The following is a 23973-nucleotide window of genomic DNA, read 5'->3' as shown; positions in this document are numbered from 1 at the left end:
CACAACTGAACAACAAAAAAACAAACAACCTGATCAAAAAATGGGCAGAGGAAATGAACAGACACTTCTTCAAAGAAGATATACAGATGCCCAATAGGCACATGAAAAGATGCTCAACGTCACTAATCATCAGGGAAATGCAAATCAAAACAACACTAAGATATCACCTCACGCCCGTTAGAATGGCTATAATCACCAAGACAAAAAGCAACAAACGCTGGAGAGGCTGTGGAGAAATGGGAACCTTAATCCACTGCTGGTGGGAATGCAAATTGGTGCAGCCTCTATGGAAAACGGTATGGAGATTCCTCAAAGAATTAAAAATAGAGATGCCCTATGACCCAGCCATCCCACTACTGGGAATCTATCCAACAAACCTGAAATCAACAATCCAAAGAGGCTTATGCACCCCTATGTTCATTGCAGCATTATTCACCATAGCCAAGAAGTGGAAGCAACCTAAGTGTCCCCCGACTGACGACTGGATTAAGAAAATGTGGTATATAGGGCCGGCCCCGTGGCTTAGTGGTTAAGTGTGCGTGCTCCGCTGCCGGCGGCCCGGGTTAGGATCCCGGGTGCGCACCAACGCACCGCTCCTCCGGCCATGCTGAGGCCGCGTCCCACATACAGCAGCTAGAAGGATGTGCAGCTATAACAGACAACTATCTACTGGGGCCAGAAAGAGAAAGACAAACACTGTATGATCTCACTCATATGTGGAATATAAACCAACACATGGACAGAGAAAACTGTATTGTGGTTACCAGGGGCAAGGGGGGTGGGGGGTGGCCACAGGGGCGAAGGGAGTCATATATATGGTGATGGACAAACAAAAATGTACAACCCAAAATTTCACAATGTTAAAAACTATTAAAACATCAATTAAAAAAAACAAAAAAAACACACAAAAAACACACACACACAAAAAAAGGCACACAGGTCTGGTGACAGATGGCAATTAGTGAACATGACGCAGTCTACATGGAAGCTGAAATATAACAATGTACACCTGAAATTTATATATAATGGTATAAACCAATAGTACCTCAAAAATTAAATAAAAATTATTGTTTAAAAAAAAATACCTGGAGACAAATGAATATGAAAATACATCATACCAACTTCTACAGGATGCAGCAAAAGTGGTTCTAAGAGGTGAAGTCACAGCAATACAGGCCCACCTCAACAAACAACAAAAATCTCAAATAAGTAATCTTAAACTACACCTAATAGAAGTAGAGAAAGAAGAACAAACAAAGCCTAAGTCAGCAGAAGGAGGGAAATAATAAAAATTAGAGCAGAAGTAAATGAAATAGAGACCAAAAAAAAACAAAACAAAACAGTAGAAAGGATCAATGAAACTAAGAGCTGGTTCTTTGACAAGATAAACAAAATTGACAAACCCTTAGCCTGACTCAGTAAGAAACAAAGAGAGAAGGCTCAAATAAAACTAGAAATGAAAGAGGAGAAATTACAACAGATATCACAGAAATACAAAGGATTATAAGAGAATACTATGAAAAACTATATGTCAACAAATTGGATAACCTAGAAGAAATGGATAAATTCTTAGACTCATACACCTTCCCAAAACTGAATCAAGAAGAAATAGAGAATATGAATAGACCAATCATGAGGAAAGAGATTGAAACAGTAATCAAAAACCTCCCAAAAAACAAATTCCAAGACCAGATGGCTTCTCTGGAGAATTCTACCAAATATTCAAAGATTCGATACCTATCCTTCTCAAACTATTTCAAAAAATTGAAGAAGATGGAATGCTTCCTAACACATTCTATGAGGCCAATATCACCCTGATACCAAAACAAGAAAAGGACAACACAAACAAGCAAAATTATAGGCCAATATGGCTGATGAACATAGATGCAAAAATCCTCAACAAAATATTGGCAAACTGAATACAGCAATACATTAAAAGGATCATACACCATGAGCAAGTGGGACTTATATCAGGGACGTAGGGATAGTTCAACATCCACAAGTCAATCAATGTGATCCACCACATTAAGAAAATGAGAAATAAAAACCACATGATCATCTCAATAGATGCAGAGAAAGTATGTGACAAGATCCAACATCCACTCATGATAAAAATTCTCAATAAAATGGGTATAGAAAGAAAGTACCTCAACATAATAAAGGTCATATATGACAAACCCACAGCCAACATCATACTTAACTGTGAAAAACTGGAAGCCATCCCTCTGATAACAGGAACAAGAGTGCCCACTTTCTCCACTCCTATTCAACATAGTACTGTAAGTTTTGACCAGAGCAATTAGGCAAGAAAAAGAAATAAAAGGGATCCAAATTGGAAAGGAAGAAGTGAAACTAGCACTGTTCGCAGATGACATGATTCTATACATAGAAAACCCTAAAGAATCCACCAGAAAAGTATCAGAAATAATCAACAACCACAACAAAGTTGCAAGGTATAAAATCAACTTACAAAAATCAGTTGCATTTCTATAGCCTAATAACGAACTAGCAGAAAGAGAAGTCAAAAATACAATCCCATATACAATTGCAACAAAAGAATAAATATCTAGGAATAAATTTAACCAAGGAGGTGGAAGACCTATACGCTGAAAACTATAAGACATTATTGGAAGAAATCGAAGACGACACAAAAAAAAAAAGGAAAGATAGTCCATGCTCATGGACTGGAAGATAAACAAAGTTAAAATGTCCATACTACCTAAAGCAATCTACAGATTCAATGCAATCCCAATGATATTCTTCACGGAGATAGAACAAAGAATCCTAAAATTTATATGGAACGACAAAAGACCCCGAATAGCCAAAGTAATCCTGAGCTGGAGACATCACAATCCCTGACTTCAAAATATACTACAAAGCTATAGTAACCAAAACAGAATGGTACTGGCACAAAAAGAGACACACAGATCAATGGAACAGAACTGAAAGCCCAGAAATAAAACCACACATCTGCGGACAGCTAATCTTCAACAATGGAACTAAGGACATACCATGGAGAAAGGAATGTCTCTTCAACAAATGGGTTTGGGAAAACTGGACAGCCACATGCAAAAGAATGCAAGTAGACCATTATCTTTTGCCATACACAAAAATTAACTCAACACGGATCAAAGACTTGAAGGTCAGACCTGAAACCATAAAACTCCTAGAAGAAAACATAGGCAGTACACTCTTTGACATCAGTCTTAGAAGAATCTTTTTGAATACCATGTCTACTTGGACAAGGGGAACAAAAGAAAAAATAAGTAGGACTTCATCAGACTAAAGAGCTTCTGCAAGGCAATGGAAACCAGGAACAAAAGGAAAAGACAACCCACAAACTGGGAGAAAATATTTGCAGATCACATATCCAACAAGGGGTTAATCTCCATAATACACAAAGAACTCACACAACTGAAGAACAAAAAAACAAACAACCCAATCAAAAAATGGGCAGAGGAAATGAACAGACATTTTCCCAAAGAAAATATACAGATGGCCAACAGGCACACTGAAAAGATGTTCAACATCACTAATCATCAGGGAAATGCAAATCAAAACTACACTACGATATCACCTTACACCCATCAGAATGGCTATAACCACCAAGACAAAAAATACCAAATGTTGGAGAGGTTGTGGAGAAAAGGGAATCCTCATACACTGCTGGTGGGAATGCAAACTGGTGCAGCCTCTATGGAAAACGGTATGGAGATTTCTCAAAAAATTAAAAATAGAAATACCTTATGATCCAGCTATCCCACTACTGGCTATTTATCCAAAGAACTTGAAATCAACAATTCAGAGAGACTTATGCACCCCTATGTTCACTGCAGCATCATTCACTATAGCCAAGAAGTGGAACCAACTCAAGTGTCCATCCACTGATGTTTGGATAAAGAAGATGTGGTATATATATACAATGGAATACTACTCAGCCAGAAAAAAAGACAAAATCGTCCCATTTGCAAGGACATGGATGGATCTTGAGAGTATGTTAAGCAAAATAAGCCAGACAGAGAAAGGCAAACACCGTATGATTTCACACATACGTAGAAGATAAACTAACACATGGACAGAGAGAAGAGATTAGTGGTTACCAGAGGGAAGGCTGTTGGGGGGTGGGCACAAGGGGTGAAGGGGTGCATTTATATGGTGACTAACAAATAATAATGTACAACTGAAATTTCATTATGTTATAAACTATTATGACCTCAATAAAAAAAAAAAAAAAAAAAGATGAGGATAAACAGAACTATAGGAGCAAAGTTTTTGAATACAACTGAAATCAGTTAGTATTATTCCAAACTAGATTGTTTTCATTTTAGATGTTACTGGAACTCCCTAAGACAACCACTGAGAAAATAACTAAAAAATATATATTAAAAGAAACAAAAGAATTAAAATGGTACATTAGACAGTATCTATTTAACACAAAGAAGGCAGTAATGGAGGAACGGAGGGAAAAAAAAGACAGAAAACAAATAATACATAAATTCTCTCTTATCAGTAATTACATTAAATTTAAATCAGCTAAGCCCTCTGATCAAAAGGCAGAAATTGGCAGAATAGATAAAAACAAAAATCCAACTATATGCTGTGTATAAAAGACACAGTTTAGAGTGAAACAACAAATAGGTTAAAAATAAAAGGATGGAAAGATTTATCATGCAAACAGTAAGAGAGAGCAGGAGTGACTATACCAGATAGAAAAACTGACTCTAAGACAAAAATTGTTACTAGAAATAAAGAAAGATTTTATAATGACAAAAGAGTCCATACGTCAACATGATGTAACTATTATAAACATTAAATAGAAACCATGTCTACTGTCAACACTGCTGACACCAAATGTGTGGGTTTTCTACACCAAGCAATTCTGACATTAGCTGCCAGGAGTTAGAGCAGACCGCCCCCGGGTAAGGGCTCAGTCCTACAAGCCTGCTGCCACCACTCCAGATGGCAATCGCAAGTCCAGGTTGTCACCTGTGCTTCTGATCAAGCAGCTATATATATGGAGCTTCCCACAACCCCCTCCTCAGTTCAGTAATTTGCTAGAACAGCTCACAGAACTCAGGAAAACAGTTTACTTACTAGATCACCAGTTTATTATAAAAGACTATAACTCAGAAACAGCCAGATGGACAAGATGCATAAGGCAAAGTATAAGGGAAGGCGTGCGGAGCTGCTATGCCCAAAGCGTGCCACCCTCCTAGCACCTCCATGTGTTCACCAACCCCGAAGCTCTCTGAACGCCTTCACTTAGGGTTTTTTACAGAGGCTTCACTACATAGGCATGACTGATTACATCACTGACCATTAGTGATTAGTTCGAGCTCCAGAACCTCTCCCTCCCTGGACATTGGGGGAGGGGGGTGAAAAGTGGGGCTGAAAAGTTCCAACCCTCTAGTTACACGGTAGGTTCCTCTTAAAGGCAGGCCCCCCCCCATCCTTAGGGTCCCAAAAGTCACTTCATTAACATAAACTCAGGTGTGGTCGAAAGGGGTGTGTGAGAATAAGAAAAGCTGTTCCATTCACCTTTATCAACCTGGAGCTATTTCAAGAACTGGGGACAAAAACCAAAAATTAATTTATCATATACCATTAGAAGCTCTGTGCCAGGAACCAAGGACAAAGACCAAACACACATTTCCTGTTATATCACAACATCACAAACATACAGTACCTAACAATGGCAGCCCCAAAACACATGAAGCATAAACTGACAGAAATGAGGAGAGAAATAAACAATGCAGCAATAACATGTGGAGACTTCAACACCCACTCTCAGTGATGGATAGAAGTACTAGGCCAATGAACAACCAACACTGCACACCAACTAGACCTAATCGACATCTGGTCCATTCTACCCAGTAACAGCAGATTATACATTCTGAAGTATACATGGAACATTCTCCAGGACAAACCATATGTTAGGTCATAAAACAAGCCTCAATAAATTTAAAAGGATTGATTGAAATCACAGAAACTATGTTTTCAAACCAAAATGGAATTAAATGAAAAATCAATAACAATGAAATTTGGGAAATTCGCAAATATATTAAAAGTAAACAGTCTTAAAATAACCAACGGTTCAAAGAAGAAATCACAAGGGAAATTAGAAAAATACTTTGAGGGCCGGCCCCGTGGCGTAGCGGTTAAGCATGCGCACTCCACTGCTGGCGGCCCAGGTTCGGATCCCAGGTGCGCACCGATGCACCGCTTCTCCGGCCATGCTGAGGCCACGTCCCACATACAGCAACTAGAAGGATGTGCAGCTATGAAAACATACAACTATCTACTGGGGCTTTGGGGAAAAAATAAATAAATAAATAAAATTATAAAAAAAAAAAAAGAAAAATACTTTGAGATGAATGAAAACAAAAACACAACACACTAAAGTTTGTGGGATGCAGTTAAAGTGGTTCACAGAGGAAAACATATAGCTGTAAATTCCATATTTAAAAAGAGGACCTCAGATCAATACCCGAACCTTAAGACACTAGAAAAGAACAAACTAAACTCAAGGCTGGCAGAAGAAAGGAAATAATAAAGGCTAGAGCAGAAATAAATTGGGGCCGGCCCGGTGGCATAGCAGTTAAGTTCACGTGCTCCACTTCGGCAGCCCAGGGTTTGCCGTTTCGGATCCTGGGTGCGGACCTACTCACCGCTCATCAAGCCATGCTGAAGCAGCGTCCCACATAGAAGAACTAGAAGGACCTAAAACTAGGATATACAACTATGCACTGGGGCTTTGGGGAGAAAAAAGAAAAAGAGGAAGATTGGCAACAGATGTTAGTGCAGGGCCAATCTTCCTCAAAAAAAGAGAGAAAGAAAGAGAAGAGAGAGAGAGAGAGAGAGAGAGAGAGAGAAGAGAAGAGAGAGAGAGAGAGAAAGAGAGAGAGAGAGAGAGAGAGAGAAAGAGAGAGAGAGAGAGAGAGAGAGAGAGAGAGAGAGAGAGAGAGAGAGAGAGAGAAGAGAGAGAGAGAGAAGAGAGAGAAAGAGGAGAGAAGAGAGAAAGAGAGGAAAGAAAGAGAGAAGAGAGAAAGAAAGAGAGAAAGAAGAAGAGAAAGAAAGAGAGAAAGAGAGAGAAGAGAGAAAGAGAGAGAGAAGAGAGAAAGAGAGAGAGAAAGAGAGAAGAGAGAATGAGGAGAAAGAGAGGAAAGAGAGAAGAGAAAGAGAGAAAGAGAGGAAAGAGAGAAAGAGAGAAAGAGAGAAAGAAAGAAAGAAAGAAAGAAAGAAATGAAATCGAGAATAAAAAACCAATAGGAAAACCCAACAAAACCAGAAGTTGGATCTTTGAAAAGATCAACATGGACAAAACTTTAGACCGACCAAGAGAAAAGAGAGATTCAAACTACTAAAATTAGGAATGAAAGCAGGGACATTGCCACCTTACCAAAATAAAAAGGATTATAAGGGAATACTACTAACAAATGTATGCCAATGAATTAGATAACCTAGATCAAATGGAAAAATTGCTAGGAAGACAAAAAGTCCCAAAACTGGCTCAAGAAGGAAAAGAAAATCTGAATATAGTCATGCACCACATAGCAACGTTTTGGTCAACAACGGACCACATATACAACAGGGGTCCCATCAGATTAGTCCCATATAGCCTAGGTGAGTAGTCAGCTATACCATTTACGTTTGTGTAAGTGCACTCTGTGATGTTCACACAACAATGGAATCACCTAAGGACATGGTCCACAGAACATGTCCCAGTCGTTAAGTGATGCATACCTGTAGATGTATAACAAGTAAAAAGACAGAATTAGTAATTAAATAACTTCAAATAAAGAAAAGTCTAGGCCCAGAAGGTTTCACTGGTGAATTCTATCAAGTATTTAAAAAATCAATACCAATCTTTCACAAACTATTCCACACAATGGAAGAGGAAGGAACACTTTCCAACTCATTCTATGAGGCCAGTATCAATTCAATACCAACATCAGACAAAGATATCACAAGAAAAGAAAACTACATAGTATCCCTTAAAAATGTATCTACAAAAGTCCTTAAGACAACACTAGCAAATGAAATCCAGCAACACATCAAAATGATTACACACCATGACCAAGTGGGATTTATCCCACGAAGGCAAGGTTGGTTGAACACTCAAAAATCAATGTATTATACCATCTTCTTAGCAAAGTAAAAGACAAAAACCACACGATCATTTCAATAGAAGCAGAAAAAACTTGACAAAATTCAACATCATTCCTGACAAAAACTCTCAGGAAACCAGGAGTAGAAGGAAACTTTCTCAATCTGATAAAACCCATGGCTAATACACCATGCGAACTGAAAGAAGTCACAAAGGACCACATGTTGTATGAATCCATTGATATGAAATGTCCCAAACTGGAAAATCCACAGAAACAGAAAGTAGATTAGTGGTTGCCAGGCGGTGACGGGATGGGGGACGGGGAGAATTGGGAGTGACTGCTAATGGGTACAAGGTTTCTTTTTGGAGTGATGAAAATATTCTAAGATTAGATTGTTGTGATGATTGTTCAACTCTTGAATATACAAAAATCCACTGAACTGTATAGTTTCCAAGGGCAAAATTTGTGGTATATAAAGTATATATCAATTAAGCTGTTATACAAAAGAATGGATTCAGAGTTTAAGTCCTTGCTACAAATAACACTGGAACCATATTTACCCAAAAAGGTTTACAAATAGGTTAAATGGTTCTTAATGTAAAGAACAATCTAACGTTTGCAGATTCTGCCTCCAAGGTTCATTCCCACCCTGGATCTGTAAGGGGAGAGCTACTGTAAGGGGAGAGCTGATTTACTCCCAAATACATTTACTGTGCACACACAACTTCTTAACAGCCATTGCAAGGTGGGACACAGGGGACAAAAATGTCTGACAAAAATGACATATTTTCCCCTGCTTGCACAAAGACAAGCAAGTTTCTTCTTTTACTATGAACAAACAGAATGCCCTGAAGCTTGAAGGATTAAATCCCTGAGCACAGCTACATTAACAGGGCAGGGCAGGCTGTGCTAGAGCCACAGCTCCGAACAGGGCAAGGTCATGACACTCACCTCGAGCTCTTCACTGTCTTTGGGCTTCTCCTCAGAGGTCTGTTTAACAAAGTCAGGGATGAGGATTTCCAGCGTAGCTCGGGCTATGAAAAGAAAACCCCCAAGGGTGAGGGCTTGGGCCCCTCCAGAGCAAGCTGCACACTGGCTCTTGTGCAGGGCTCAGAGCAGAGCAAGGGCCCTGGGAAGGAACAGCACTTTAGAAGCAGGGACAGCAGAGCATGGAAGAGAGAGCACATCCCGAGGAAAGGAGGCAGCAGGGCAAGCATCAGGCTGTGGGCAGCCTCACAAGCTTTCACCCTGAGGCACTTGTAGCAGGCGAAAGAGGAGAAGAGATCCACGTGTCAGAGGAATCACGGTCGTGGTGTGTGGGCAAATGGCTCAGCAGGACCTGGACCAAGTCGGGACAACTGAGGACTGAGCAGGCTGCTATGAGTGTGGCAGGGAGAAGCAGTCAGATCGGATAGATACTCTGGAGAAAGTGTCGGCACGGCAGAGCACAGGGACGGCTCAATGCCGAGCACAGGTGCCCAAGGAAACAGAGGTGCCACTCGCCACTGGGGTGGGGAAGCAGGGCACTGAGCGGGGGAGGGAGTGTGTGTAACAGTCTGAACCTGTAGGGCTGTAAATGCTAGCAAAACATTGGAGCACAGGTATCCAGAGAGCAGCTGAGGTCTAGGCAGAGGAAGTGCATCCCCACACGTGGGGAGGAGCACAGCAGGGCCCTGCCGCCAGGACATCTCCACCCCACTCTGCAGGTTATCTGCTCCATGACCTCGGTAACAGTGTGCTGAGCTGAGAAAGTCTTTCGGCAGAAGCTCTCTAAAATGGACAGTAGGCCTTCCGAGAGACCGGGGCAGAGTATGTGAGCCCAGTACAGCCTCACAGAGAAAAGACAGACAGTAATGTATTATTGCAATTGTCCTCAGCATATAACGTCAAAAGAAAGCAACACCAAGGGAAACTCTGAGTCCAGCCAACAAAAACACTTTCACTGACCCCAAGACTTAGTGAGACTGTGATAAAACTGACGTATTTCATGCTCTGTAAAGGGCAGAGCTGCTCTTGAGGACAACATGGCAATGGTAGAAACCATGAGAACCGATGTGTGAGTGCCAAGGCCTGGGGTGCACCCAAAACCCACCCTGCAATGTGGTCCACTCCCCAGAAGAGGCTAAGTAACTCTGATGTTGGGGCAAAATGGCTTTTGGAAAAGAACGTCAATGATTACTAATGCTGGGCATAAAGCAAGTAGGTGGTCAAAAAGAGCAGTGGGATTTAACCAGAAAACCTAAGCTTTCCCAGAGGTCTGCCATGCCACGTTCAGTGAGTGGCAGTCCCAAATATGGAGTCTGAAGGACTCAGGAAATCATCCTCATAAATGTCACAACCCCTCGAGGAGAACACTGACAGCATGCTGATCCCCATTTATCGTCTCCTAGCATGCCCACATGTTGCTCAGTTTAAATACAAACCCACACTAGCACATGTGCCCAGCATGGCCCAGTGGGCTCTGAGCACACCCCAACATCTGTGAGTGGCAGGGGCAAGGGCAGGAGATTTCAGCGCAGTGTCACTGAGTGGACAAAGGACCTTCTACTTTTACTTCTCACATTTTACTTTCTCTATTTAAATCTTTTCCCATGAGCACATAATTTAAAAAATCAAAGTAGATGATTACATAAATAAAATAGATTTGCCCCGCCCACAGCCCTCCCACAGGGGCTGCTGCTCAGCCCTCCCTAGCCACGGGGAGGGGCAGACACGGCAAGCAGCATGGTTCTCTGACACCCAAGCAGGCACATTACCAGCTTTATTCTTCGCAAGTTTTTTGCTGCTTGCAGTTCCAGATCCATAGGTCACACCATCAATGGTCACCGAGGCACCAAAAGGCTCACTTGGGTTCTCTTAAAATTAAAATTACTGTTTTAAAACACACTTGCCAAGACATTAAAAGTGTACGCGCGCACACACACACAATCTGCTCACACCAACAGACAAGGTGGGGTCAGGGCTGCTGTTGGAAGACAGAGGCCGGGGCGCTCCCTGACACGTGGAGATGGGGCCCAGGGAATGGGCAGTAGGCCGGGAGCACGACCACGAAAATCACAGGAAACGGGGGACCATGGGATAGTGAGCTAGAGGAGAAACAGGAGGCCAGAGCCAGAGCCGGCAGGGACAGGGACCAATGTCCAAGAAAGACAGACAGAGGACTGTGAGGGGCAGGGATGCACAGATGTAGTGAGACAAGATAAATGAGGAGAGACGCCTAGGTTCTGGCTTCCAAAGGGACAAGAAACTGGATTCCACAAAGGTGTGATGAGGACAGCCACAGAAGACAGCTGGTGAGAAGTGCAGGCCTAGGGCCACCGGGAGACACAGCAGGAAGGCTTTCCTCAGAGCAAGGCAGCCGGGGCTGGACAAGAGGAAGGCAGTGTGGAAAGCAGAGGATTCACCCTCCGACGGGGCCCATTCCATGAAAACGACCCACTGCCTATCTGCTACATGCTTCTCCTTGCCCTTCCCTTTCATTCCTTTCCCAGTAGAGCGGGGCCAACGGTCTGCTCCCGCCTCCCTAGCCATGACCAAAGTGACACGCATGATTCTCTATGACTGAGATGGGTAAGGTCAAACTTACCACATTCAAAGAAATTATAAACGGGGCGGACCTTGAGGACACGCTGCATATACTCGTGCAGGATGCAGACCTCCGATTTCCCGTTGGGGTTAATGACAAACTCTGTGACAAGAAGGACCATCTCAGCAACAATGCGAAGACCCACCGTAAGCTAGTACTCAGGACCTGACACCGTCCAAGTTACGGAGTCAGTGATTTAGGGGCTCACCACTGTGAATGTGGTGGACCTCTGCATTCGAAGGATAAACATAAGCTTTGAATTCAACACAACTCACGCACAAAGCACACATTCTAAGAACATCAAATGAAAAATAATAGTACAACCAGTCTGCCATTGTCAAAATTTACCAGCCCCAACTCACCTTTCTTTGTGGGTGCATCTTGCACAGACAGAGTGATGAGCTTTTGATTGGCTGGCAGGATGGGCCTCTCGGACTCAGCCTGTTTCCGTTTCATTTCTCGGTTGAACTGTCGCCGCTCAGCCCAAGTCCTGAATTTCTTCACAGTAACTTGTTCAAAGTCAAAACGTTTCTCCAGGTAGTTCCGAAATTCCTCAAGATCTGTACAAGATTTACCAGAGAACCAAATTACTACTTTCCAATACAAGAATCATGTTTCCTCTACCCAGTGAGTAGGATAGCGATGGGCCCCCATCAAACAGGTTCCGGCCACATGACACCCATTTCCCTTCCCTATTCCTTTCGAAGGACAAGGAAAGCAAAGGCCCTACACTGTGCCAGCTCCAATTATTCTGGCAGGTCCCTTATGGACAAATTTCTAGAATGTCGTTTTAGTTTATATGAAGCAAGAACAAGAATACAAAAAGAAAAAAAGAAAAAGCAAGCTTAAAAAAAAAGAAAAATTAGAGACGGCCTTCAGGGCCTTTCTCCCTGTATCAAAACAGGTACCTGACCACCAAGAGCAGCCAAGGCACTGTGCACCAACTGCCCACCTCATGCTCTTCCCTCCAGCCACCACGGCCACCTCTGCACTCAGCAACACACCCAGGCAGCTCGGGCCTTGGCACTCGTCATGCCTCCTTGCACGTGGTCCCTGGCTCAGTCCTATAGCTCACCTGGGTGCCCACCCCCATTCAGTGAGGTCCCCAGGGGACCTCCTGCTTTTACTGCTGCACCCTCTCCCACCCTCTCCCCCAGACGTCCTAGAGGTTCGCATGGGCCTCTCTGTTCCCACCGGCCTCCCATTACTCCAGTGTAAACCCTGAGCAGGGTCTGCTGAGGCTCACGACCAGCCCGAAGAGCAGTGCCAGCCAGAGAAGGTAGAGGGAGGTGTTCCGAGTGGGAAGACTGAGATGTATACAGTTAAAACAAAAGGCTACAAAACGATATACTTGCACCTACTTAATTACAGACTGGAACTACATATTTCTTTACATATGAACACAGAGATGTGAGTCTAGAAACAAGTACCAGTGGTCACCTCTCACAAAGGAGTGACGTGAGAAGTGGGAGCAGGTGTTTTTAGAAAAACAGGCCCACATTCAGGAATTACGTGTGCATAAAAGACGGTATGAAGAAATAAACCATTAAGTTAAAGTCTTTTTTTTTTTTAGCTTCTGATCCAGGTTTACTTCTTTTTTTTATTTTTATTTATTTATTTTTTTTTTTTTTTTTTAATTTTTTGTTTATTGCAGTAACATTGGTTTATAACATTGTAAAAATTTCAGGTGTACATCACTGTACTCCTATTTCTGCATAGATTACATCATGTTCACCACCAAAATACTAATTACAACCCATCACCACACATATTAGGCCACAAAACAAGTCTCCATAAATTTAAGAACATTGAAATAATACCAAGCATCTTTTCTGACCACAACGGTATGAAACTAGAAATCAACTATAGGTACAAGTTAAAGTCTTAAAGGGAAAGCTCCCTTCCGGCTGTGTCCCTGAGAAAAGCCTCAACACACCAACAGAGGAAGTCAACTTGGATGGCGGAGGGAGGCGACGCCAGCAGACACGTTGAGGTGAGACTGCAGTCCGTCTGTTGGGAGAGCTGGGGACCAGTGAGACGCCCTGCCCTTTCCCCAGACGCCCAAAGCTCCAACCAGCCCTCTCCCCAGAGGCCTCCGCCGCCCTCCAAGGCACTAGATGCTGTTTCTCCCCCACTCCCCAGAAGCTGACCAACCCTTCCTCAGCAACCAACAGTGGCCCCTGCAGCTCTTCTAGGGCTCCTCACACACAAGAGTTATGAGACAGGCCGGGCAGCAATATACAGACAATCGGAAATCCTGAAAACGGAAAGTCCTCTTTGAAAGAGATTCAGCAGCTGGGCTACAACATCTGCCCCCACTGAAAAAACAACTGCACTTGAACGGGTAGAACTAAGCTGAAAGACACAGGAGAGAGAATGAGAGACACACACACACATCCTAAAAGCAACTGTGGATCTAAAAAGAGGGAATGTCCACAGAACAGTGGCAGAGTTTCCCACCGCTGACTCGGTGGATTGAAGAAGCTCACTCTGAGTGCCTGGAGCTCGAGACTTGGGCCTTCTCCAAAGATCAGGGAGACAGGCCTTTCCAACTATGCAGGAGTGGACAGAGGTCCCTAGCACAGTCCCTTCCTCATGGACACAACTAGGAACAAATGACCTTCAGCAGGAAGAAGGAGACCGGAGGGAAGGTGTGGAATGCAGCAGCACCCCTGCAGACAGGTCCTGGCCAACAAGGAGGAGAGACAGTTCACTTCAGAAACTTACCAACCGATTCGTCTTTGCACACCTCGACTTTGGCCTTCACCTGCCCCAGCGCCCCAGGGGCAGCCTCAGCCCCTAGTGGGTCCTTCTCATCTGGGGGCCCCGAGTCGGCCCCCATGGAGTTGGGCTCTTCCAGGGGGAACTCCAGCTCCGCAGACCGGCTCAGGGGCTTGACAGGGGACACCTCCCCACTGGGGGCGAGCTCACTGTTTTGCTCTCTTTCCTCATTGTCCTTCATTTTCTTGTAATGCAGACAGGGGATGCTACTCAGAGGAGGGTCATGTTTCTGTGGATAGTGAAATTGCAACACAGATTACAAGGATGGCCCCGAAGGTCTGAATATCTGATGCCTTTCACCTGTCTCTGCTTGGCTATGATGCAATGTGTGCAGATGTGCACGTTCGGTTTGCGAACTTACGAGACTAAATTCAAGACCCATGCGTCCCCTACCCGTATGCTTCCCGTTCCCAAGAAGTACGGCCTGGACCAGGTGACCACCCGAGACTCTCTGTGTAGGTACACGGGGACTCCGGAGTTATGGAATGTCATGATCCACCCATCAGGCAACGGTTCCGTAGGTGGGCGGCCACGACCTGCACAGAAGACAAGGACATCCTATCATCAGTTTAAAAACACTTAGAATTGTCTGGATGTTTTGTTTTGTTTTCTTTTTGCTGGGAAAGATTCGCGTTGAGCTAACATCTGTTGCCAATCTTCTTTTTGTTTTTTTTTTCCCTCCCCAAAGCCTCAGTACGTAGTTGTATATTCTAGTTGTAAGTCCTTTTAGTTCTTCTACGTGAGCCACCACCACAGCATGGCTACTGACAGACGAGTGGTGTGGTTCCATGCCCAGAAACCAAACCCAGGCTGCCAAAGTGAAGCACACCAAACTTGAACCACTAGGCCATCAGGGCCTAGTGCCATTTTTATGTGCCAAAATTATGACATATGGCACATAAGAACAGTAAAGCTGGCCAACTATTGAAAACAACCTGTAAGAACTAGGGGAGTAAGGGAGTGCCCCACCCCCTCCACCAGACAGAGCCTATCCCAGCCCCTCCTGTTGCTCGTTGCCTGCTGTTCGGCACCTCCTGTGCTCGAAACGGTGCTCGGTACTGGTGTGCTTGTTTACCTGGGTCCAACCCAGAGAATCCAAGTCCCTCTGCAACATCAGGAAGCTGTTCACCTTGCTCACTGCTGTACTCTCGGGCCTACAATAGCAGTGGTACACGAAGGAACAGTTCTGCACGACACAAGTCCTAGCCTCAGTTGCTGCCTCCACAGCTTGTGAAAACCGTGTGCACTCGATTCCTCACCTGCCTGAGGTGGCCGTGCCCAGGGCATCCCAGGAGCTGGGTAACCTTTGCTAATAAACTACGTCTGTCAACCAGTGTTCCCTGTGACCAGGTGACAAGTCTTCATTGTAACAGAGCTACACACTCTCACTACCATACGAAATACTACTTCAAACTAATAAATTTCTAAATCAGTTTTAAGACACTACTCCCAACCCCTTCCTTACTTTACAGGCAGTCATAAAAAAAAAAGCTCAAGGCTTGTTATCTACTTGATACCTGCCACTGACAGGCCTGGTTGCTGGGAAAAGTACAAGGCAAAGATTTAACTAACACTTAATTTTCTTGCAGGTATTAGAGCAAGTGAAAAATTTAGAAACAAAAGGAAAAAAGCAAGAGAAATCTAAAAACATATGTACTTGACAAAAAAGGCACCAATGACTCTCAAGGAAAAGGGAATGGCATCCCAGTGCCAGGTCCCCACCCAGCAGCACTGACCGCAGGCCCAACACACACATGCAACCGATACTGGACAGACAGCTGGTGTCAGGACAGCCCCCAGGAAGGGTGCTGCAGGTGAGAAGTGCACAGACCTGTCAGGCACTCGCCTCCGGGCCAGGGCCAACACGGAGCTGCCTCACACCAGCTTTGCGCTCAGTCAGGACAACAAAAAGCACAGGAAATAAGAGCCAAGCACGACACAGGACACAAGTGCATCTGGGCTGCTCATCTGGGACAATGAGCAGTCACAGAGCTGACCCGGCCATCTGAAGAGCTCACGGGCAGCTCCTACGGAGTCTGTGAGCATGAGGTTCGCACTGCAGCTCTGGGGAAGGAGGCAGCCCTGCTGCGCAGGCTGCCAGGCAGCCCAGGTGGAAGAGAAGGCTACAGAAAGGCACAGCAGTGCCGGTGGAGGCAGGCCAAACGGCACCTGCAGTCAAGGCCAGGCGTACTGCTAACGTAGAGGCTGCGCAGGACGTTCACAGCTTTATCTGCTCAGAGTGAGACTGCTGAAACCACACAAAGAGCACAAAGCAAACCTTCCGGAGGCACAGAGGCAAAGACTGGCCCCCACTTCCCAGAAGCTGAGGCCCAGGTTCATCTCCACCTGCAACCCTTAAACCCAACAGGGGTTGGGTCCTGTTCTTTCACTAGCCAACACGGGCAGACATGCACAATGCCCACTCTGCAGCCAGAGGAGACCACACACCACCTGTCCCTCAATTTCCCCCCGTTATGCCTCGCCAACTTCTGCACCCTGGTCCTCAGCCCTAAGGTATTACCTGTGTACCCAAGTCCTTACATGTCTCTTCAGTCCCTCTCCACTGCCCAACTGCCCAGCCCGACATCTCGACCTGGACACTCACAGGCACCTCCAGGCCAAGACAGATAGTAACCGACACCAACTCCTCTCAAACCTGCACGGCATCGGCAAAGGTGATGCACAGGCACAACTTTAGGCGCCTCTCAACTACTCTCCCCATTGTTCCCAAACCCAAGTGCAAATCCCACTGCCTGCACCTTTGGAACACCTCTACCTGTACCCCAGGAGCTCCCACCCTGTCCACCTGAAGTGCATGCGCCAGCCATGCTGAGGCCACAGGAGCTGTGCTTTTAGACGAAAATTGTGCACCAACACCTGCCTGCTTCTAGTGGCTGCCCCTGACACCCAGCACAGAATCCAGAACCCAGACCATGACCATCACCTGCCAGCGTGCTGAGCACCCACCTCTAGCCTTGGCCTCCACACCCACTGGTTGCCGGTCTCCCAGCACACACCAATGTCCCCTCCTCAGGGGTCCACCCTACCCCCCATGAGAAGTCCCTCCCTGCTCCTCCATCCCATGCCAGCCACTCTGTGGTTTCCAAGCACATAGGAGGATCTGCACCTGGGTCACTGCACTGGGTGCTTCCTTGTATCTTGTTTTCCCTTCATTGCATGTGACTATCCTGCCCTAAAACACATGCTCGCTGCCCCAGACCACCACCTGCACTTCTGCTGCCCTGTGAACACGCACTACATTCTGACTTGCCGACTTACTTTTGAGTACTGTTTTAATCTTGGTCATCATTGGCTGCACGCTTGTCTCTCCGTCAGATGGATGGTCGCTGTCTCCTCCATATTTCTCCTCCATTCGCCTCTTTTTGGGAGCACAAAGGCCCTCTTCCAGCAGAGCATCAACATCGTTGTCAAAATCATCCTGTAAAACATGCTGTTCAGACCCCATGGCCCCTAGCGCCTGGGTTCCTGCACCACGGGCAAGCTTAACCGCACTCAATTGAATGGACACAGAAACAAGGCGCTCTCAAAGGAGGCCTAGGCGTGCCTTTATGGTACATAATCGTCTGAAAAACGAACGGGGTGACACCAACACGCTCAGTCCTGGTGCACACAGCACCAGGGAAGCTTCTCAGCAGCACTGTCCAACTCAGCTCAGGTTGGGGAACAGGGACAAGGGCGACCTGTCGGCCAAACTTTTCATTAGGAAAGTTTAAAAATCTGGACTCTTTAGAGCTTTCCCTTTTCCACATTAACGTTATTCCTCCTCATCTGGGTAGTATTTTTTTTCTCTGCAATATCAGCTTTCAAAAGATGCTGCAATTCCCAAACACCTCTCTTTGGGATTTGCTAAGAACACTGCAAAGGAGGGACTGCTGACATACCTCGTAGGAGAAATTCAAGGCCTCTTCATCCACTCTGTCTCTCTGCACGATGGCTTTAGCCGTGAACCCGCCTGCTCCTTCTTCATCTAGCTCCAAATTGTCAGTAAAATCTTCTAACTCATCGAGCACTGCATACTCCACTCTCTTTTCCTGCTCCAGCTCATTCTCCTCATCCTTCTTATCAGCACTCTCACCCCCTACGCTGACCCCGTTACCAACACTCCCGCCAAAGGGACAAGCATGCACGTCTCCACTGACAGGGCTAAGGGCCCGACCGCACTCGGCGCGAGCATCGCGCTCCACTCCCGTGTACAGCACCTTCCTGTCCTTACTCCTGCAGCTCTCGGTAAAGCTCACGCTAATCTTTACATCCTTAAGCAACTTAAGGTCAGGGGAGAACTTCCGGACCGCAGGTGCGTGCCGGGCGGTGCGTGGGCTGTGGCCACTACAGTTCGGGTCTATGAGGAGGCGGGCCTTAGAGAAGGATCCTTTGGAGAGAAGAGAAGCTCCGTAGAAGTTGAGCGGGTCCTCAGCAGGGGGTTCGGCCTGTCCATCACCACCAGAGCCAACGTCCATTACCTCTGCATCACTGGACGTTTGCAGGGGAGGTGGTGGAGACTGTTCACGGGGCAGCGCTTGGAGGGGGCAAGCTCGGTTCTCCATCACCACTTCTCCTGCGGGCTCACGCGGGAGAGGAGAGGGACTCTCATATGTCTCCATAGTAAAAGTGGTTAAGACTATTTTAAAAGACCAGAGTTTTAAAAGACCTCACATAAATCTATACAGCTAACATGCACAAGTCCGTCGAGACCCGGGTGCCGTCCTGCACGCGCTGCACACGCTGGCGGCTTAGTCAAGCTGGCCACATTGCTCTTTTCATTAATGTAGACAGCTTTTAGAACCACTGCCTCAATTATTGGAAATCACAATGCACTCAGCTTAAATGACTGACGACTAAGCGAGTCTGTCTTCAGGCCAAAGTGGCACCTTTCTTCTTCCACCTGCAAAGAGATTTAAAAACATCGTCACAAAATGACAGAAACCTTCCACTTCCCTGGTACGAAAAGTCAAGTGCTATTAACAGTGTAGTAAATAACTTAAATAATACTGCCTAAGGGAGCCTTCCAGGCTTCAAAACAAACTTTACTTTTTTTCTTCATAACCTAAATTACAATTTAAGTCTAAAGTTAAATGCCTTACTAACTGTCCACTGTAATTCCTACTTCAGAAGCACAAAAACAATATTATCTTATGGTTCAAAAGGGATTTAAAAAAATAACACACTAAACATCACCGCAGCATTCCCCTAACTCAGTTTATCAAGTAAGCAAGCACGCGGTGCAAAGCTGCCCTTTCCAAAACACACAAAAGGTGTGCGGCCTCCCTCCGGCCATCAGAGCAACAGCGATCCACTCACCTGCTAGGGCTGGGTCAGTCAGAGGGGAGTGCAAGACCCTTGGCTCAACTCTGCGGCACCAGGGCCTCAGAGGCTGGGCACTCTGCAACCCTGGACCCCAGGGCACTCCTGGGCCCACAAGGTGGGACGTGGATAGGGACAGTGATGCAGCATGATGAGGTCACCAGAGGTGGCATGGTTCTGTTCCCAGTAGAGGATGGGGTAGTGGCTGTGGGGAAGGGAGCCTGGCCAGGGTTGGTGGGGGGAGCCGCAGGAGATAGCTGGAGCCAAGGCAGAGGGAGTCTTGGGTGCCATCTGGAGCCTGGCTCTATCCTGGGGGCAATAAGGAGCCACTGAGGGTGAAGTGACTCTCATGCTACAGTTCAGTCCCTATTTGAGAAACGAGACTGACAGCTACACCAGGCACAGTACCTGTGCCCGAGGTATAGGGGCCAGTCCTCGAGGTCAGAGGACAAAGGTGTGAAAGAGGTCCTGGTGACGAGGCTGGAGCCTTCAAGAACAGTGAAGACACAGAACTAACCACACTACTGACCAGGCAGAGGTGGAGAACAGACAAGAGGGAACTGAAGGCGAATGAGGCTTCTCCCCTGGAGGTACACGTGTTCCAGCATTTGGGCAGGAGCCCACAGAGGAGAATGGACAGAGCCTCCAGGCAGACCTGTCCGACAGGTGCTGAGGCCACAGCTCTGGAACTGTGACTGGCCCAGAGACAGAGGCCCAGAACATATCAGCGAGGTGGTAGTCGCCAAACCACAAGACAGAGGCCACCCAGAAAGGAAACACAGACCAAGACAGTTGAGGACACGACTCTGGGAAGCTTCACTCCAAAGGAAGCATGACAAAAGGGATGACATGAGGCTCAGAAGGCAGGTCAGAGGAGCGATCTGAAAACCCAGAGGTCTGCAAAAGGGCCAGGCATCAGAACAGGAGAAGCACATGCAGACACACACATGCGTGCGCATACACATACACTCCCACACCGTGCAGAGACACACATGCGTGAACATGCCACACACACAGGTGCAGATATGCACATGCATGCCCACGCCCGTGTGGGGCAGGCTGACTGGTTGCATGGACAGAAGAGGAGACAGCAGACCCCACACGTTTAAGAAGTTTATAGAGAAGGGATAGAGCGTGATGGTTGTACTTGGAAGGGGACACAAATGAAAACCAGAGACTTGTTTAGATTTCACTAATTCATTCAATGAATATTCACTGACCATCTACTCTGAGGGAGGCACTACCATGAACAAGAAACAAGGTCCCCACACCTGGATGTAATTGAAAAGGCAATGACGACTGTGCTGTCACTCTATTTCCTAGATTCTAAGGTGTCCTTTCATTTCTGAATTCAGTGGAAATTTAGCACAATACCTTCTCCAAAGGTGTGTCCATCAAAGGTGCTTAGGATCAAGGAAATACAGCACAATAGACAATGATAGACTCAGAAGTGCAGTAAACGCTAAGGAGGCTGCAGCTGGACAGGCATGAGGAACACCGAGTGGAGCAAGGCCAGCCTCCCGGCAACCAAAAAAGATCACTTCAGAGAAGGACAGACAGGTCAGTATGCCCAGTGCCACAGAACACGGAGAAGACCAGAAACAAACCCCTCAGCACCTGGCAGGTCTGCAGAGACCCTAGCGAGAGCCAACCTATGATTCTGCAGACTGAAAAAGCTAAAATGAAGATGACGTGCGGAGACAGGGGGATAGAAGACAAATAGTGGTACAGGACAGGGACGCCTGCTGCCGTGTTAAAAGGCTAAAATGCAGCCATTGTAGAAGCACACAGCAAAGATGATAACGATTACAACTGATGAAGAGAGGCCTTGAAGAGGCGCCCAGGGTGGGGTCAAGGAGCCATGAGAGGGAGAGTGTGCTCCTTGGGAGATCAGGAAAGCCTGCCCAGCCCCAGGGGCAGCAGTTCAAGGCTTGGAGCTCTGCCATGGGGCAGTGCAGGGCAAGTTTCTTACTTTCCCTCTGTAAGCTTTCTCTATTCATTCAACAAGTGTTCGCTGAACACCTTCCACGTGGCACACACCATTCTAGATGCTGAGGTCACACAACAGAAAAATCTCTGCCCCACGGAGCTCACATTTTAGTAGGAGACCTCACATTTTAGCAGGAGAGATGGACGAGTAACAACTAAGAAAAGCTGACAAGTGTTAAGAGAAAACAAAGCAAAGAGTTGGGGAAGAGGAGGCAGCTTCAGAACGGTGGGCAGCAAAGGCCTCACAGCTAGAGTCCATCTGAAGGCAGAGGAGGGTGAGTCAGGTGGGTACTGGGGGTGGGGGCAGGGACATTCCAGGTGACACAGAGAAAAGCAAAGGCCCTGGGGTAGAAGTGTGGTGTCGCCGGCGAGAGCAGTGTGCCAAGGGGGAGTGAGAGGAGGCCACATCAGTGAGGGAAAGCAAGACCAGGACTTTGGCTCTTTCCTTGAGAGAGATAGGTGACTGGACAGGAGAGTCCAAGCAGTGAGGTCACACGATCCAAGGATAGCAGTGGCAGCCAACCCTCAGCCAGGCCCTGTTCTAAGCACTTGATGCATTTTTACTCACCAGTTCTCACACAGCACTGCGAGAGTAAGGTTAAGGACAGAAAAGTTAAGCAACTTACTCAAGGCCACACAGCTAGAACGTGGTGGAGCTGCTTTACGACCCAGGCAAGCTGGCTCCAGTCCGTACTGCCTCGGTTTACATATCTTTCAGTTAAAAGAACTACTCTGTATAGGTAGGTGGGCTGGGGAGGGACAAGGATGAGAGCAAAGAGAAGAATTAAGATGCTCACCAGGCGGCTCGGACCAACGTTAAGTTGGAGGTGGTGAGAAATGGTCCTGAGAGTTCCATGAAGGCCTAAGAGGGGAATCCAGGTGACTTCAAACTCAAGGACAGAGCTGTCATGTGCTGAGGTGGTAAAGGGAACATGAGGAGTGTTCTGGGGTGGGTGAAGATCGGGGTTTGGTTTGGCATCCAAGTAACAGACGGATACGTGGAAGAGGCAGCAGCTGAGAAAGGAGGCCAGGGCTGGAGATGGAGATGTCAAGGAGAGATGGCATTAAAGCCAGGAAGCTGGATGAGATCACCAAGGAGGGGAGGGCAGCTACAAGAGAGGCCAAGATGGGACAAACCAGTCAGATTCACGTTTCCTACCCCAAGGTCAGGGTGAGATTACAGAAGCACCCTGGGAAAGTGCCCCACACAGTGCCTGGCCATAAAGGGCTCCAAGGGTGGCTCTCAGGTCATCAGCCTCACTACTGCTTGGGCTGACTGAACACATGGATGCAAATCTCGCTTGCCAACTGGACTGTGAGCCAGCAGCAAACTCACAGCAGGCTCCCTTGGATCCCTGGCACAGGAGTAAAACCCACACGCCTGGACAGCACCCTTCATTGGAGTCCACTTGCTGGGCTGGCATCAATGCGCCGGCTGGCTGTGATGGTCCAGTGCTGTGGTCAAACCTGCCGTTCAGTCACACCTCTCCCGTTGCAGCCTCCCGCCCAACCCGCAGGAGTATGACCTCATCGGTTCCTTTTGTCATCCTCCAAGGGGCCTCACATCCTGTACCTCACGGATGGCACCCCAACTGGCCATTCACTCCCTCTGGTGAGTGACGGCCAGCGGTGGGTTTGGGTCACTCCACTCGCGGCCTGGGAACTGGAAACAGAGGATCCTCACCTAGCGATTGGCCTCACACAATCAACAGCCTTAGACTAGACTGTCGTGCACCGGGGAACAAGGGACATGCAAGCATGCAAAACGGCAAGCCTGATTCCTACCACAAGCATCCCAAGCCCGCTGGGTGATACCTGACAGGTATCACTGTCAACAGGTTGCCACCTCCCATTTATTTCCAACATGCTCATTGTTACAATAAAACCACACTCCGCTTATCTACGTGACACTCAATCCACGAGCATTTGCTGGAGGAAAAGACTTGGGCGACTTCTCCGATTTCCCAAACTGTGTTACACCGGCGGGGTCCTGGGCGAGCACACCCCTGTTCACACCTTTCCCGCCTGAAAGCGACGCTAGACTTCGGGCGGCAGGGCGCGGGCCTCTCTGCACTGGGGCTGTTCACCGGGCCCGCCCCCGGACTGCCGCCCGCGCTCCCGAGGCCGCGGCCATGATGCCTCACAAAGGCCGGCCCTCCGCGCCCTCCCGCCCCGCCCGCCGCCCGG

The 23973-nt window shown here is 46.8% G+C and overlaps 1 protein-coding gene across 3 annotated transcripts in view; it reads right to left on the bottom strand.

Moving 5' to 3' along the window:
- Nucleotides 1-23973, bottom strand: part of DGCR8 (DGCR8 microprocessor complex subunit) — a 238031-nt gene that overhangs the window by 213862 nt on the left and 196 nt on the right. The window contains exons 1-9 of one of the 3 annotated variants that reach the window (XM_058532200.1): nt 22584-23863; nt 18378-19378; nt 17755-17914; nt 14869-15011; nt 14422-14704; nt 12057-12254; nt 11695-11796; nt 10865-10963; nt 9060-9142 (exon numbers count right to left, since the gene is read on the bottom strand). In XM_058532200.1, the coding sequence (XP_058388183.1) occupies nt 9060-9142; nt 10865-10963; nt 11695-11796; nt 12057-12254; nt 14422-14704; nt 14869-15011; nt 17755-17914; nt 18378-19097 (1788 nt within the window). In that variant the 5' untranslated portion in view covers nt 19098-19378; nt 22584-23863. Of the gene's footprint in view, nt 1-9059; nt 9143-10864; nt 10964-11694; nt 11797-12056; nt 12255-14421; nt 14705-14868; nt 15012-17754; nt 17915-18377; nt 19780-22583; nt 23864-23973 lie in introns of those variants that run through there. The other 2 variants (XM_058532198.1, XM_058532199.1) reach the window with 2 other exon arrangements.

This window comes from Diceros bicornis, chromosome 35 (genome assembly GCF_020826845.1).
Source record: "Diceros bicornis minor isolate mBicDic1 chromosome 35, mDicBic1.mat.cur, whole genome shotgun sequence".
Taxonomy (NCBI): domain Eukaryota; kingdom Metazoa; phylum Chordata; class Mammalia; order Perissodactyla; family Rhinocerotidae; genus Diceros; species Diceros bicornis.
Note: the sequence above shows the minus strand (reverse complement) of the source record. Positions and strands in the feature narration are given on the sequence as shown.